Consider the following 18,334-nt stretch of genomic DNA (forward strand, 5'->3'; position numbering starts at 1 on the left):
GTTTTTGGTCATATCATTTTTATCAATGATAAAGGTACACGGTAAACTATAATATGTGCTCCTCGTAGGTCTGCTGCCTGAACCACACACGTACAGTCATCAGCAAGATTTTAAGTTCCAAGTTCCTCAGACGATGGGAGTCTCACCGCCTTTACCTCAATGACTCCTGTATCTCATCCAAAACGGTGAGTTCCTTGAGTTCTGCATGTTAGTTACCGTACTTTCAGTTCACAATATTTTCTCCTATTTAGTTATGAACTTTTCCTGGAGATGTACCTTTGATCTCTAAGAGGTTGTCACCTTGAGTTACTCTCGGAGATCCAGGCATTGCTTAGAAAAAGGAAAATAACTCGGGTACCTGGCCATGCACATTATTTTGGAACAGCGAGTAAACGATGTTAGCTTTTCGGATCAGCGCTTTTCAGTGTGTCACCTTGACCTTTTTTAGCAATACCTGACCGTGCACCTTCTCTCGTTGTAATCTTTTCGTAGCAGTGTCATTCGGAGAAAATACCGCGCTCCGTCTCCGTGTTAGCTACATTGAATGTTGCAAATTCAACCGTAGTTCAACACTTTAGGTATCGTCAGATCTCCACATTCATTATATTAAATTAATTTTGTTATTTTATCTTAAGTTCTCCATGTCGACTTGATGCAGCGTGATTATGAATATTAATAAAACTATTTATGCATGAAAAATATTTTTTAATAAGCATTTTAATGCTAGAAAATGATAATGTTTTAAAATAAATCTTCTAGACCCTTATTGTCACAGGTTGTTATAATAATTATCGACGGTCGCTTACGTTAAAATTTAGGGTCAACCTAATTACAAGTTGTACTCAACACTTTAATAAAACGTCTTGCATTTTTATAATTTTGAGCTTTGTTCTGTGGTCATTGACTATGGGTGTTTAACTTCAAACAGTATAGATTGAACAAAGACCACGGGATCTAGGGTTTTAGTTTCTGCTTAAAACCTTTTTCAGTCAATTTGAATTTAAATACCAATGCTGAGGCGTACCGGAGTGTGGCCTATTATTGAGAAGCCACTAATCTAATTCGAGCCTAAACGTGATGCTCAAGTAAACAGTGTTCATAAACAACATGTGTTTACTAGCCATGGAATTACCGCACCAATACCGCAATGGTATGTAGGCTGTCATGGTTCCTATGATGTGAGGTTTTTGTTCACGGAACTTACAATCAGCTGTGCATGTCGCGCGTATTTTTGACGTCATTGGGGCGGATATGGGAAATACAGTGTTTTGATTCGTCGTACTCGTCACTTTTGCTTTGGTTAAACCATTCAACTTGTACACAGAGAAGACTTTTCATTCTATTGTAATTTCTAAAGTCTGTTTTGATATGTGCTCCATGTCTAAGTAGAAACACATTTAAATTGTCTTCAGCTTTACTTTATGAATTTTATTTCGTATTCTTTGCGTTGATTGTAAACCAACTGCTCAAACCCCAGTCTGGTTGAAGGACCTAACGGCTAGAGGTTCTACATAATGTAGAAGGTTTTTGAGGGATGATTGCCATACAGGGTCCCTATTGAGTCAGTAAGCCCAACAAATATTTTGTAACACTTTTTTGCTGGAAGGTTGCTTTTTTTCACTGATGCGGTAATTAAAATAACAGCCATTTGTTTTGTTTTTAAATAATTTAATTCATAGAAGATATTTATATTGTGTTTACTTTAAATTTAGGGGGTGTTTATTACCTTTTTTATGTTTGTAGTCTAATCATAAGTAGACAGTGATTGTTATTGATAATTCAACAGCGACTAGCGAGCGAGTTACTCTAACTACTCGAGACATGAATGCACGGTTGTTGGTCGCAGTAACTACGTAACTACCGAACAAATTATCCAGTTCAAGTTCCAAATTCGTCTTCCTACCTCGGTTACTCGCCTTGGGGTGAATTTTCTTCGTTCTTAAGTGTTTTATCAGTTTGTAGAAAATATAATTAATTACTTGTAAAAATAGTTTCTTGTTTTGTAATAATTCGAGGATTGATTAAGTGTTTTATGATAACATTTTGATCTCTACTTGCAGTATAAAGTGTTGAAATTAACTCCTGAAATAGACTATTTTAGCGACAAAAAATAATCTGTTTAAAAATACAACTATGCATTTACGCCTATCATGAACTCAAAATATCGACCTGATTTTTAATTCAGCTTGTAGTTTCATTAGACACATGAATACAGCTTCTTTAATAAAACAAATTAATTCATTTCAAAAATTTCCAAATGTTTCCGCGTCATATTTAACTTAAATATACAAAAAAATATCTTCAACAAATCATTTTAATGTTGAGGGATAAAAATTAGATTTTGTACGACACCAGGCTGTGTTTTAAGGTATAGATGAATAAGTGTTCTCGTTACTGACTAAAATCTGGTTCTTCAGCCAGGACTATTTTATTAAAAGCCCAAAGATCAGGGATAGCTGGGTCCAGTTCCAAGCTATCAAAAAGCTACTGACTTTTATCAGAATGCAAACCGGCATACTTCTGATTAATAGGTTATGAGGCGTAGCTATCGATGCTTAGATTGCTGCAACATACAATATTCTATCATTTATCGTAAGTATCCTGTTGAGATCGGTTCAGTTTAAAAGCTAAACTTATGAAATAAATCTTCTGACAGCTAAGTTAAACCTCGTTCATTATATTTTTTGTGGGGCTGTTTTTAACGTCAGTGGAACTGTTGAAGCCTTGGTATTTAATCTAACGTTGACATTTTTGTTAGAAATCATAGCCCAATGATATCTGGGCCTGGAAACTATCTCGGTTGGATTTGAACCAGCGACCTTCAGATTTGAAGGCGAGCACTATAACCACTCGGCTACCCAGACAATTTTCAAAACTTTAAACTTGAATGGAATGTTCACTCATCATCACAGTCAATCCTAATACACAACTTACACAAGCTTGTATAAATTGGAGAAGGGAGACAAGTTACATTTTCTCTCTTGCAACCAACGAGCACCTTGGCGTGTTAGCTTCTCGTGTAAAGACCACATCAGGGTTTTATGGTGGGGATCTCCTTTCTTACACAATTAACTAGATTTACCCTTAAGTATCCCTTTGTTAACCTCAAACTGTTGAATACATCGGTTGCATTACTTGTTCGCGTGACTATGGTGGAACTTCTTTTTAGTTTTAATCTTCTTCATTCTGTGTTCACTGTGTACAGTATTATAGACATATTTTTAATGGACACTTTATAAGGGCTATCTACATGCTATTAGTGTATAAATACGTCACAAATCGTACGATATCTTCTTTCTACTATGCTCAAAAGTCTGGACATAGAAAACATCGGGTTTTTAGGCTCGCCCATCATAACACAGCTACGATTTTACGATTGGGGAAATCTACCTGAATTATCCGAATAAAAAAAAACAAAAAAAAACAATAGTTGAAGAGTATAATAAAATATATTAACATTTTTGTAGTTCTGCATTGTTTGCCCTTTAGGAATAGGTTGGGTTAAAACTAGACACAGTATAACTGAAATATTTTAAACAATTTGTTAAGGTACCAACAGAGCTTCTATATTCAAGAGAGTGACATAATATTTGTAAACCATCTCCCCACTCTTTATAAAACAAAACAAAAACTCATGGCCATGACAACGTTCTCAGTTTTGAAAACCTCTCTCCACTAAATCCATACGATACCTTACTCACAGACCTTTGCAAAAAGTAAATAACAATTATTTAATCACTCAGTTTTACTCATGTCTGATATAAAATCTATTCAGTAAAATAGCGTAACTCTACAAAACAAACGTTTTAGGCCCTCTTTTCCCCGTCTCTTCGCCCGTCTTTCATAGTTTCAGTTCCGAAATTCCCTGTCTAATGACGCACGTCCGCCGGATGCCTGGGATATTTCAGATAATTATCTACTAGGAAACGGAAACCGACCACAGAAGCATTCCTCGAGGAATGATGGAATGGAAGATGTTTATGCCGTAGAAGGAATCTGACAGCTTTTTATATGGAGGAATTCCAAAGACGTTATTAGTTAAGAGCTATCAATCAATTGGATGAGTTTAACCTTAGATCAAATACAATTCGCTTGTGTTAACTCCTAAACATGTGAAATCTGTATTGAATATGCGATTCGTAAAGGAGTCAACCCTTTTAGGTGTCATTTTTTAGAGATGTATCGTCTCCATACATATTATATCAATATATATATATATATATATTCCCTCCAGTATATATATGTAGTTTGGTTTCCATGATAATTGTTAACCTTTTACACACTACTATTTAACCCAACATACAAATATCTGTATTCAACCTTTCATTAATTTGCCGTTTTGTCATTGTAACCAAAAAGATGAGCACATATAAAACATTTACATTAATTGAGAAAGAAATACTTTATTGAAATACACTCTTTCTATGTTTACAAGACATAAATCAAATCAAATACGAGTGAAAACAATAGAACGAAAAGTCTATCTGTAGCATTAAGTCTAGAACATTAGTTACGAAATAGACCAATTATATAGAAAACATTTTCAAACTGTATCTAGAACGTGTTTTGCCACAAAATATTCCATGGATGTCAGACTTCTAATGGCTTATTTTTTACTTTCAATCATCTAGATGCGTCAAGCGAACATCTCCCCGAGGTCGTAGTCTGTTGTTTAGATAAACCCTTAACGATCTCATTCCTTAACGGCAACCGTTACAGGATAACAGGTAAAAACTTTCGCACTGAATTCGAAACTACTGAAAATAAGCTGTCGCTTTTAGTTATCCTTGTACAAGAACTTGTGCCTAGTTAAAGTATTAAAGTCAATTTTTTAGCTTGTAGACTGAGGAAGCTTTTAGTGGATTTCCCATATAGGGAATAAGCTATTACCGTAGTAACTTATGGTAATACCTGGAACCGGGAACGATTTAATTTTTCGTTTTGAGGTCCATAGAGGCCAAAAACACCATCAGTTTTTTTCATCCGTTTAAATTCATATATATGTGTCCGTTAGCACGATAACTCGAGCAAAAATGATCCGATTTTGACGAAATTTTGTATAAACGTGTAAACCTACATTTATTTTATCAAGTTTGCGAACCAGCACGATCTGACTATTGTAACGGGGGTTTATTGGGGGTTTTATGGGGTATTAATTGGTTTTTCCAATTATGTGACCCAAAAAACATCAAATTTAGCAATTTCTTTCCAAAGCATTTTGAAGAGCTTAAAATACAAATAATTTTATATTGAAGCGTTCTTATGCACTTAGGTTATGAGGAAATTTAAAATAAATTTAAGTTAAAAATTCCCATGTTATTCTTAAGGAGAATAAGTTAACCGTTGTAGTTTGCTTGTTTATGAACATATATCAAATTTTGTGACATTTTAGTAAAATCCAATCAGGCAAATGGAAATTCACTTAGTCTGCAGGTTTGCTGTGGTGGGGGTATTTATATGACTGACAGTGTTTGAGTGGCTGTGTTTTAAACATACGTGTCGCCATACATAAATAAACTTCTGAGTAGAACAGCAGCTTGAGCAAATCAAGGAGTAAGATGGTACAGTACAAGAGTACTGTCAGGAAAATAGTGGAGGTTTTGGGATGCGACTCCACAACATGGATTCACTACCAACTCAACACTCTGCAAAACACCAAAATATTTTTCTTGAGTCATTGAATAAAAAATCTCGTGTAACACAAGAATATTTACCTATTTATTGAGCGGAGCGAGCAAAGCGAGCGAAGCTCTTATACGTCGACTCTTATGCATTTCGTAATACGCAAACTCCTCCTAGACGGCTGAATCAATCGTTTTCAAATTTTGCATAGTGATAAAGACCATATCGGTAAGTGCCAACATCTATATGGCGTTAAAAAATACTCTCAGGAATCCGCCCCACTGGGTCTTAAAGTTTCAATGTAATCCTTATGGAAGCAGTATTTGACACATAAACAAAAACACATGGTCAGCTGTTGACTTTTGAATGCAGTAGATAAAGAAAAAGCTGATAGAATTATTACACAGATATTAGAACAGAAAGGGTATGGATCATAAATATAATCAAATGACGACACTAGCTTGAGGTCCGTAAAGTAGTAAAGGTGAGCAGTCTGGAGTGTGGAAACTGTTTATGACGATTAGATTAAGGTATCTGCATTCCTAAAATTCTATGGCAAGGGAGGGAAACAGGTCCGTGACGTAGGAAGTGGTGAAGGAAGTAGTAAAGGCAAGCAGTTCGGACTTTAGGAACTGTTTGTGACGATTAGATTAAGGTATCTGCAATCCTAAAATGCTATGGAAAGGGAGGGAAACAGTTTCGTGACGTAGGAAGTGGTGAAGGAGGTAGTGAAGGCAAGCAGTTCGGATTGTGGAAACTGTTTGTGTCGATTAGATTAAGGTATCTGCAATCGTAAAATGCTATGGGAAGGGAGGGAAACAGGTCCGCGACGTAGGAAGTGGTGAAGGAAGTAGTCAAGGCGAGCAGTCCGGAGTGTGGAAACTGTTTATGACGATTAGATTAAGGTATCTACAATCCTAAAATTCTATGGGAAGGGAGGGAAACAGGTCCGTGACGTAGGAAGTGGTAAAGGAAGTAGTAACGGTGAGAAGTCCGGAGTGTGGGAACTGTTTATGACGGGTAGATTAAGAGATCCTAAAATGTTATGGGAATGGAGGAAAACAGGTCCGAGACGTAGGAAGTGGTGAAGGAAGTAGTCGAGACGAGCTGTCTGGACTGTGGGACTGTTTATGACGATTAGATTAAGGTATCTACTATCTTAAATTGCTATGGGAAGAGAGGGAAACAGGTCCGCGACGTAGGAAGAGGTCAAGGAAGTAGTAAGGTGAGTAGTGTGGAGTGTGGGAACTGGAAACCGTTTGTAGCAGTCAGATTAATGTATCTGCAAAGCTGAAATGCCATGAGAAGAGATGGAAACATGCCCACGACATAGGAAATGGTGAAAGAAGTAGTAAATGCTAGCAGTGTGGAGTGTGGGAAATGTTTGTGGCAATTATATTAATGTATCTAAAATACTAAAATGATATGGAAAGTGATGAAAACAGGTCCACGACGTAGGAAGTCGCTTAGGAAATAGTAAAGTATGAGTGTAAAGTATGAGTAGTAAAGTACATAGTGTAAGAATCGTCTGTGGCAGTTAGATTAATGTATCTTCAATCCTAAAATGCAATGAGAAGGCAAGGAAATAGGCCCCACGACGGAGGACGTGGTGAAGGAAGTATTAAAGGCTGGCAGTGCTGAGTGGAGGAACCGTGTGGGCAGTTAGATAAATGTATCTGTAATCTTAAATGTTATGAGAAGGGAAGGAAACAGGTCTATGACGTAGGAAATGGTGAAGCAATTAGTAAGGCTTGCATTGCAGAGTGTGGGAACTGTCTTTGGCAATTACATTAATGTATCTGCAATCCTAAAATGCTATGGGAAGAGAGGAAAACAGGTCCACGACGTAGGGGTTGGTGAAGGAAGTAGTAAACGTGAGCAATGTTGAGTCTGGGAATTTATTAATGTATCTGCAATACTAAAATGCTATGGAAAGAGACTGTAGACTGTGTAGGTTAAAATGATTAAGCATGAATCGATACCTATTTTAGATACATGCAATCGTTTACAATCGAAATTTACAACTGAGTTGGCAACAGCTGATTTTTACTCCATAGAGGCTAAAAAAGATTTTTACTCCCTACAGAATAAAAATGCTACTTTAGACCCGCAACGCATGCATTAAAAACTACTGATTTAACTGCAGTATGACAAAAACAATATAATACGAACCCTTGATGACTCCGCTCAATTTTGTGGATGCCTCTGCGAACGCCCCCTAGTTATTTGTCTTCTTAAAAAAACATTACAACATACGGTAGTTTCAACTGCGTCTTGCTATCGTCAAACTGTGACTAATACAGCTTTTACAACCAACTTAATGTTCCTTTACGTCACAAATGCGGCTATGAAAAGTAAATAGCGATGAAAATAGACTTGCTAACAAAAGACGTACATGTAACCACACATGCATAACTTGTGTCTGACGGGCTTGTAGTAAAACGAATTATATTACGGCCATTTAAATTTAAAGTGTTATGAGTGTTACAAATTAATAATAACGGGTTTGTCTTGCCAACGATAGTCTAACCGGTTTGAAAGCGTCATTTTTTTATTTGGGTTTGTAATGTAAACGCCATTTCAATAAGGGGTGTTCTCTTGTGTGCACTTGGTTTAAAAAGTTGAGTATTGGTTGCTGAAAATTAGTTGTTTAATATGCATCTAATTCGAAGCATAATAAACTACAGTTTGGTGCATTATGATATCCTGATTTCCTTATTTATTTTTTGTTTACGAAATCAAGGTCCTCTTGAAATAGTTCTACGTCAGGTTTTAAATAAGCGTTAGAAAAACAATCATTGATAACAATGTGCATTGAAAACAATCTCGAGCAGGCAAACCCTGATTTTCGGCCCTAGGTACGATATATAGGCTACTATTGTACCACCAAAGTCAGTTAGCCAAAAAGTCCAAGTCAAGATTGTTTGACGCTTTAATACTTTCATACTTTTCAATAAAATTACGGCCATACTTGTTTTCCTGTGTTTCCCCTTTCTCAAACGCATTCTTGATTTTTAACGATTTTTTTGCATTAGGAATAGTGGGAATACTAAGTGTCGTGAAACATTGGAGGATAGTTTTTGTGGTTTGGCCTATAATACAGTACACTAATATAGAGTTCAGTAATCCCTGACAGTGTACTGATATCCCTTATATGCGTTGGTGTATACTATTCCTATTCCAAGCGAATAATTGTGCCAATTACTTGTTTGTGGTAATATTTGACTAAATGGTAATGGTATTTAGCAATCCTTCATAACCGGATAAAAAGTAAGAACGGCGACTGAAACTGGCTGAATTGCTATACTGACTGAATAACAATTCAATGGAGTGTTTTAAAAATAGTTTCAAGTTGTGTCATCTCCCTTTCAAGGTTAGTAAATATTAATTGTTTAGGGAAATATTTTTCTTTGTCAGCTGCAAATTAAAGTCTCTTGAAGTTTTTTTTATTATTACCATTGACTTAGACATTCCATCCCCATGTTAAATTTGTAGCCAGCTTTTTTATCAAAATCATCGCAGTTGATGTTAGCCACCTACAGATTGCGCTGATCTAAACTACTAAATTCTGCCGAATGCACAACCTTTTAAACCAAGTCAAACATAGGGAAGGACTTATGATGTTCCCTCGTAGTCTGCAGTCTGCATTATAGTTATAGCAACTGTTATTACCCATCAACCTGGTCAGCAACAAAACATAAGGTATAAAATAGTATTTTAGACACTAGCGCATTCTGTGACTGGCTCACACAACTACATTCTTTTTTAATAAAAAATTGATTAATAAAAAAGCTAAAGCTGGTCCATATAAATTGAAAGTCTATATACTAGTGTATGGGGTTAAATATGAATTAAAATCAATGCAGTATCATAATCATAGCTAACAGTTTATTTATTTATTACTTGAAACAGAATATTGTCATTATTTGGTAGACCATCTCATCAGAGTACACTACGTTTTTGGCTTTTATTTAGAATTTTACATTACACCGGAAGTATATTCCGTTTATAGTCAATTTTATAACTAAACCGTATACATTATAAATGCTGTTCATCAATAGATATTATCACATTCAATTTTTCATTTTATTGCACCAAATGTATATTTATGCATGTTACTAATCGTGCAAGCTTTGCAGATCTACATATTTTTAATTAAATGCCATTGATTAAACTGTTTAAAATTGATAGCTTTTCTTAGAGAGATTGCCATGAAATAAACCGAACCTAATTTTAAACGTCCTGTTTCATTGTTAGATTTACAATACCGTAGCTAGGCTTTAGATTCGTCTAGACTAAATTATAGTATCAAATAGTTGAGATTTTCTAAAATCACTGACATGTCAACATTTCTCAGGGCTGCTGTTATCAAAACAACTGCTTTAAAATATTTAACAGATTGCTAAAACCAGGTTTGATCATGAGTCAGGTTAGGCAAAATACCCTTGTGTGGCTAATTTAGGTCGTACTATCCTTTTGTTCGGTAATATCTTTTTCGAATACCTTATCGTCACCGTGACGATGAGTCTACACCCACAGTAATGGTAGATGACACCTCTCTAGAGGAGGTTGATTCTATTAAGTTCTTAGGGATGCACCTGGATAAGGCGCTGAACTGGCAAGATCACATTGATAGCCTCTGCTCCAAAATCACAAAAGGTATTTTTGCCTTAAGGAATCTCAAACAGACCTGCACAAAACAAGTTCTAATCATGGCCTATTATGGCCTTGTTCACCCCCACCTTACCTATGGAATTAGGTTATGGGGTGGTTGTTCCAATCGAGATTTTGAAAGGGTGTTTATACTCCAGAAAAGAGCCATCAGACTAATTGCAAATTTAAGTCAACATGAAAGAGAGACGTGTAGGCTTGCTTTCAGGGAGCTTGGAATCTTGACCCTACCTCCCCTTTACATTTTGGAGACTGTGGTTTATTGCCGTTTCCAACACTTACCAATTCAAGGCAATGCTATCCACAGCTATGGAACTAGAGCAAGGGACGATTTTCGCACTGTCCAACACCGCACAGCTGCGTTTGCGAAACTCCCTTCCCAAGTAGGTGTCGGGTTCCTTAACGCTCTTCCTGAGAGACTAAAAAGCCTGGAGAGTTCTCATTTGTTCAAAACAAGACTGAAGAGAGAGTTGACGAATCTTGTGTTCTACGGGGTGGATGAGTTCACTAAATACCGTTGGAGTTGAATTGATCACAAAATTTTCTTCCCCAGGGGTTTAGTTAGATTTTAGTCAATGTTTATTAAAATAATTACTGTTATTTCTTTTAATAGGAGTTTATTTATTGTTATTAATTAATAGTTTATTCATTTACTGTTTTTACAAAGTATATATATACAGATTTTATAAATAAACACCTACCCAATATCCGACCTTAGTTTACACAGCTACATGTTATATTTTATCTTATTTGTTGCATTTTTTGTATTGACTGACGTTTGCTATACAATGTACAATTGTCAAAAAGCAATAAAGAGATTATTATTATTATTATTATTATTATTATTATTATTATTATCACCAGCCAAGCAAATTTACATTTAATTTACAAAACATTTGCGTAATCAGTGTTTTGGCAATCGAACAATATTAACTAACATTTCCATGCGGACCTACGTCATCATGTTATCTTAATGTCGCTCTAATTGCCAAACCATGTATCATTAGATTATAAATAAGCTTTAGCACGCTCTCTGCTCATGGCTTGTATGACTAACATCCATAACTTGCTTGTTAATTTGTTGATCGACTGATTTAAACTTCTTCCGGAGACATTTGTTTTTCATGCCATAATTTTACTCTTTGAAACAATATTTAATGTACCTATGTATTCGAACTGGGGAATGGCTGGTCAAGTTACAGATCAAGACTATTCAGAAAGCCTGGGATTAAAAATTGTTAATATCTTATGATTTACATTGCCATGGTCCGATGGTTCTCAGCTTAATATTTAGGTTAATCAATATGGTGCCTCTCACGTTAGCACAACTTTCCTCAGGAAAAATGCATACAGTAAATTGAAAATAACTCAAATATGTTGTTTTCATTTCTTTAATTTAATGATTAGTTATCCTTATACAGTAAAATGATCAATTACAGTAAACGTTTTGAAAGGATTCCCCGTTTTATTTTCAACACTCGTTACTTAAACTAGCAGTCGATGTAATTTGCCTGAGTGCAGTTGAGTGGTAGTAAAGCTGTGTGCCATGATTGGTCTTAGTAAACTGTTTGCGTTCTGCGTGTTATTCGTCAAAGATAATTTGTTCTAAGTTTTAAGTATTTATTTTTAAATCTCATAGTCTAAAAAAGGTTAAACTCCCCCTTTACAAAGATAACTCACCCCAACACCCACAGACAATTGTACCAATACCCAAAAAGTATATTGCATCAATACCTTACAATTTCATATGGGGACATTTTTTAAATTAAAACAATGCGAAGACCAAAGACCATTTAACACCTATTGAAAATGTTTAAACGATTAAAAAGTCATAGCTTAATTTATGAAGGACATGATTCGTGTGGGTGTTTCGAAATTACCCCGAAGTAATGTATTATAGCACTGGGAGTGTAATAGCCCAAATTATTTTAGCATTGGCCTACTTAACTTGGACGCCCACGGCGTAAAGCAAACTAAACAATGTTTGCCCGTCTGAAAATCAGATTGAGTGGTATTTAGTTTGACCTCTAGAATTGCCGGAGTGGTTACACATTCTTTTGCGTCATCAAAGCGCTGGAAAACTAAACTATTTACTTAAGATTGCTACAAACTTGACCCCTAAATGTGTGTAAACACTTGAGATTAATTTGATCGTTTTTAACACACGGTTGGTACATAGAAAGAGACAAAAGTCATAAGAGATAATTGATCATAACCAAAATAAATCATTTAGATAATGTGATGAATTGTGAGTTTACTTCCCAAACGGCTATGTAAATATGTTCTCGACTTAAGCTTTGTATCACAGAAATTGACGGTAGTAACATGAGAAGTTACTCCATGTTCAGGTTGTTTTGGTAGTCTTGAGGTTTGTAATTTGTAATTAGTTCAATCTCCGTCATTTTACCAAAAGTTTATGCGGTTTGAGAGGGTTTCCCGTTAAGCGTTTGATGCTGATTTAAGTATCCTCTCATCATCATTGAAGCTAACAAAAACGAGTCGGAATAGCTGCCTATAGGATTCTTGATAAACATAAAAATTATGTAACGAAATTGTAAACTTATTTGTCTGAAGTAATTGCACAATTATTGTGGCCTAAGTATTTTTATTTGTACAAAAACGCTGCTCTTTAAGTAAAGCTTGCACCATGATTAGGATATATATTGACATATCTGATGTACGTGTTAGAAAGGGCCTTGAGGGCCTAATGAAATATTTATTTAGACCACTTTCCCCAATCACACCTTCTCTCCTAGCTTACGCTTGGTTATCAAATATTTCGCTCTACACTAGTTCTTCTAGTAGTTGAGGGTGTTATTGTGGCTGTTGTTATTCAAGTTTCTGTCTACAGTAGTTTACTACATAGGCTGTAATTATATGACCTAAAAAAGCTTTTAAAGCCACCAATGCGATTGTTGAAAAACTTGAGGATACATTTTTAAGTCCGAGAAGGTTTATTTATCTTTTTCGCAATCTTAAAATAATTTCTTTTTACTTTAGACAGTGTGAAAAGATGAATCTATAAAAAGAATGAAATTTACAAATAATGAGAGGGATTGACTTTTAACACACTGATCATGAAATAGAATATTTTTGTGAAACCCTGTGGTAAGTCTTCTGTTAGTAAATTTATAGTATTTCAATCATTATAGATATGCCTAGCACAATATGATGAACTAGCTTGCTGGAATATGATGGAGACCTTAATTTTCGGACAGTCCTCGTAGTTTTCCTACCAGTGAAAGTTTATTTTCCATTCGGCTGGATTCCAGACGAAAGCTTTTACCTGTTATCCTGTAACGGTTGCCGTTAAGGAATGAGATCGTTAAGGGTTTATCTTAACAACAGACTACGACCTCTGGGAGATGTTTGGTTGACGAGATGATTGAATGTAAAAAATAAACCAACAGAACTCTGACATCCATGGAATATTTTGTGGCAAAACGAGTTCTAGAAACAGTTTGAGAATTTTTTGAATCGTTTGTCTTTTTCGCAACTCATATCTTTGACATTGGATACTGCAGGTTGACTTTTTATTTTATTGTTTAACCTTATGCTACCCTTCATGTTCTGCAACTCTTCATTGCGTTTATGTCGAGCACCATTATATGTTTTTTTCTTATTTATTAGTGGAAATTATTAATGGCGAGGTTTGCTGTATAGTTATGCGCTAACCAGAGACTTACAATGATTCACAAAAGTGCAGTATTTGCTCGTAGTAGTTTTCAGTTTGAGAAATCAGTTATAAAGGTAATACATACAAAACGCATACTTTCAAATTCAACATAAAAAACGTGGTCGGCATCGATGATGAATCCAACCGTAACTGAGTATGAAACTCACAATAAAACAGACTTTAATTATTTACTCTAAGACGAGAAGTCCTATTGTACAATCCAAACTCGATGTTTCAATAAATGTGGTAGGCCTACATTCGAAGCTAGACGAATACAAATAACATTGTGTTCATCAGTGACACCGGTAAGTAGGATAGGTGCTAGGTGGAAGAATTGTTGCGCTCACGTTCACTCATCCCGTTACGCGCAGAATAAGCGTAGAGATTTAGTGAATCATTGTTTCTGCCAAAGACCAGCTGAATCATCTGATATCTATATATTTTATACGCTAGGCATATTTTTGTCATAATTGTTTTAGAGTGGTGGTGCTACCGATCACCATGTCCAAGGTGTCGTTAGAAAGGTCTTAGCATGTAGTTTTGCCATCAAACAAAAAAACTTGGGACTTCCAGCAGGGCTCTGCCACAGTGGCCTTCCAAGCTCCCATGTTATTCTTAGGGATAAATTCTTAGGGAGAAAATGTTTGTTTACATTTGAACAGATGAATACTTTGAAATTGACACTAATATTTGAAACAGTTGGTTATACTAAAATTGGAGACATGTGCTATAAGGATCTCAATAATAGGTGAGGGCTGTTTTTTGTGAACAAAACTCCTCCGTTATTTCTGGATCGATTTTAACGTTTGAGGTCAAATAATTCGTCTCAATTCGTAGTTTTGCATAAAGTTTTTAGAATTTAAAAACTCTTACCCTTAAGGGCACGAGATGCTCTCAAAGGTCGAATTTTCCCCATAAGAATTACATTGAAATCAAAATTTTAAAACAAAAACAGCTGTATATAAAAAGAAACTCACTAGCATTTTGGGAGTAAATAATATTGATGTTTGTAAATATTTAGGAGGTTATAGACAAATCTAAACAGTCAATCAGTTTGGAAGATCAGACAATTTCTTGAGTTTAAAGGAGAAATATTGAAAACAGGAGGATGAGACAATTAATAGGGAATCTTATACGTATGGGAAGAGTAGAGGAGAGGCCTGGTCTCACAGTAAGGAATTCAGGTACACAATCACTTGGGGAGATAAATCATTTTTGCCAGTTATGCTAAGCAACTTTTTGGAAGTAAAACAAAAACCATGAAGAATATGGACACTTCATGTTGTCACAGTGGTAAAGTAAACCTACCTAAAGTCAGATCAAATAAATATATGCAAGAAATGTTTACTGGCAATAGCTTTAAGTTGGGAAATATTTGTAGAAAACACTAAAAAATAAGGTCGGGTCCAAAAATTTCTAATATATTTTACAAGAAGCGTTTATTATTTCAAAGCGCTATTAAATAGCGTGAGTATTTCAATTAGTTACATAAGTTACGTAAGTCGGGTCTTTTAAACTCATCGAAAATTATGACCGTTATAACTGTAGTTTTAAAATAACTTCTGTATAATACCGGTACTTGAAAATTGCTCGATTTCGAGCAACAGGTACACTAGTTTTATTTTATTTGATCATCATAGAATTTAATAACTATGACTAAAAACACACCAGGACGCCTTGGGGTTTTCTATTCATGTTGCAGTCAGTTTTTGGATAAGAAAAATAAAGTTTAATTTAAGGCCGTGTTCATATTGCGTATTTTCGCCACTCAATTTTTAAATCGAGAATGCTTTTAGGGCAATTAATTGTAAACTTTGTTTCGCCTCTATCAATTATCATAGTATGGAAGAGTATCTCATTTAAAATTTTCTCTTTTATTAAAAACTGGCTAAAGCAGGCCTTTATAAATGGTTTGACCAATTCACTATCAGAAGTTACTTAAAGCACAGAAAACGTACTACTATAGTGTGCTTAAAGGCAGGCGTATAATCGAACCCAAAGCTGAGGGTCAGACGTGTTTTGGTATTGATAATCTAGTTGTTAAGGTCTTAAAACAGCACTAGAGTGATCCTAGGTCGATCCCAGGAACGATACAACAAATATTAGTTAGAATATAAACAGCGTTCTCTTATGAATAAAAAAAAAAAAAAACATGTGTTAATAATAGTTACAAAATACTTCTGTTTAGGCTAAAACCCATCAAAGACTTTTTTTAATTTGAAAGCCAGTATAGGGTAACGCTACCCAGTTATTTTAGTACACATTCGTGAATGTATAAAATCAGTAAATATTTCCACATAATCCGAAATACCCAATCAGATGTCGTAGTCAATTCCTTATGGGCTTCAAATCTTGCGTAATTTACACTTCCAAGAATTTGCATGAGACACTCAACAGCTGATAGTGTCCAATGCCGCATGTTCGATCAGCTGGTCTCAGTAACAGCTGACGACACGGCCGCCGGGTAGTGGAATAATAAATGGCCAAATGACGTCACTCTGCTCCTTTCTCTTCCATTCTTACTCTCCTTTCTCCCTAGAGCTCATGTATGAATTATTTCGTCTGTGTCAAATCTTCAAAGAGTCAGTAGTCTAATGAGCTTCCTTCGAGTGAAAGAGAATTCCTCAAGTTATGTACACGATTTAACGATGTATTGTGCAGTTTGTTTGCCTTTGAAAATAACCTAAAGATGTACTTTATGAATAAAAGAGTTGATAATTAGGTATTAGGTTCTAAAAGGAACTGAAATTTTTTTTCTATTGTGTGTTCAAAATAATTGATTTTATGAAATTTGAGACCAAAAGAAATAATTGTTAAACCATAAATGCTGATATGGTGGTAAGTTTTGGAATAAAAAAATAATGATGTTTTTTAGAACAATATCATTTTCACGAAGAAAAAACTCTCTTATTGTCACTAATAGATAGAATTTGTAGTGTATTGTACACTTTTATAAGTGAAATGATAATAAGTAATACAATTTCTGCCTGTTTAGTAACAAGTAAATTCCCCTGTACTGGAAACGTAGACTAAGTAAAATATTTCTTTCTTTGCTTTTTTGGCATGTTTTTACTGGTTCAAAATAAAAGGATTTTATTTTTAAATCTTTAACCAGTAAGTACATAGTTTGATCTTACGAGAATCACAAATTTTTAATCAATATATTAATTTTTGCAGAAGAGAATGAAGAAAATGAAGCAATTTTCAGGTATGAAAATAGAACCTCATACCTTTTACCTCTTAAATATCGGCCACAGAACAATATACAGCAATTAAATCAACCTCCATAAGGATAACATTTAGGTCATCGCCCTACTACTCTACCTTTGGCAATCACTAAAAGACAATCTTAGTTATCCATGTTCTATAGAGTTGAGTTATATTACACCACATTGATTGACTTAACAAGATTGTTTTCAATGTCTCTTACAAACGTAAAAATAAATTCCCACAAATTATTTACAAATTCAGATTTATGAGGAAACCACCTCCTAAAAACTCCCTTTTCATGGTTGGATCAGGTTGGTTTGGCCATTTATCCAAACCAACTCACCGATTCTTTAGTTAGGTTGTTAAAGGTAATTGAAATAAAATAATTTAATATTATAAATAAAAAAAAAACTTCTTTTGAGTGAAGAGTGTTCAAGTATTTGTTCAACACAGCAGCCAACATTACATTGGTATCTCGGGGAATGGTAATGGACTAGCTGTGGGAAATATGAAAAGTGTGTCGTCACCCTCCCCCCAAAACCATCTACCCTTCCCTCCAAAACCACCCCCTAAACCTAACACCCGACAGATCAATGCCTTCCACACTTCCCCTCATCCCCTTCTGTTGCTGCGGCACTACTCTATCCCACACAATCAACAAGAAATCCCTACTTGTAAATCATATTTGAATTATAGTAGGTAACCCGAAGACTTGAAAAAAATAAGTGATGATTTAAATGGGTGAATTTTGGCTTAAAGACAAGGTAGTGCAGAAAGGACTAACCTGAATTCAGTCACTGTATTATATTTATTTATTGTTCTTTTCAGGACTATTGTGAACAATTTTCTTCACTGATCAGTGAAAAAGGCTTTGTTAACCCATATTTGTTAGAGTGATGGAAAATATGCGCGTTAATCCTCTGAAGCAACTTCAACATCACCAACACCAACAGTGCCATTTAATTAAAGATTTTTTAAATAGTGAGAAACAATTACAGAATAAAGTGGGCTATGAAATTGAGTCAGCTAGATTTTATTAAAATAAAAAAAAAACATCTATAAAACTATTTATTACCTTAATTCTGCTCAACTTGGTTAAAATGCATATTTGATTGTATTCCATTACTAAGAAACTTCAATAAGCATAAACAATAT

The 18,334-nt window shown here is 35.0% G+C and overlaps 1 protein-coding gene across 1 annotated transcript in view; it reads left to right on the top strand.

The window, feature by feature from the left end:
• LOC128996981 (C-Maf-inducing protein-like) overlaps nt 1-18,334 on the top strand; it is a 100,207-nt gene that overhangs the window by 26,866 nt on the left and 55,007 nt on the right. The window contains exon 4 of the mRNA XM_054422552.1: nt 69-185. Within this exon, the coding sequence (XP_054278527.1) occupies nt 69-185 (117 nt within the window). The remainder of the gene's footprint in view (nt 1-68; nt 186-18,334) is intronic.

Source organism: Macrosteles quadrilineatus, unplaced genomic scaffold (genome assembly GCF_028750875.1).
Source record: "Macrosteles quadrilineatus isolate MER2022 unplaced genomic scaffold, UCM_ALF_1.0 Scaffold_6__1_contigs__length_79288215, whole genome shotgun sequence".
NCBI lineage: Eukaryota > Metazoa > Arthropoda > Insecta > Hemiptera > Cicadellidae > Macrosteles > Macrosteles quadrilineatus.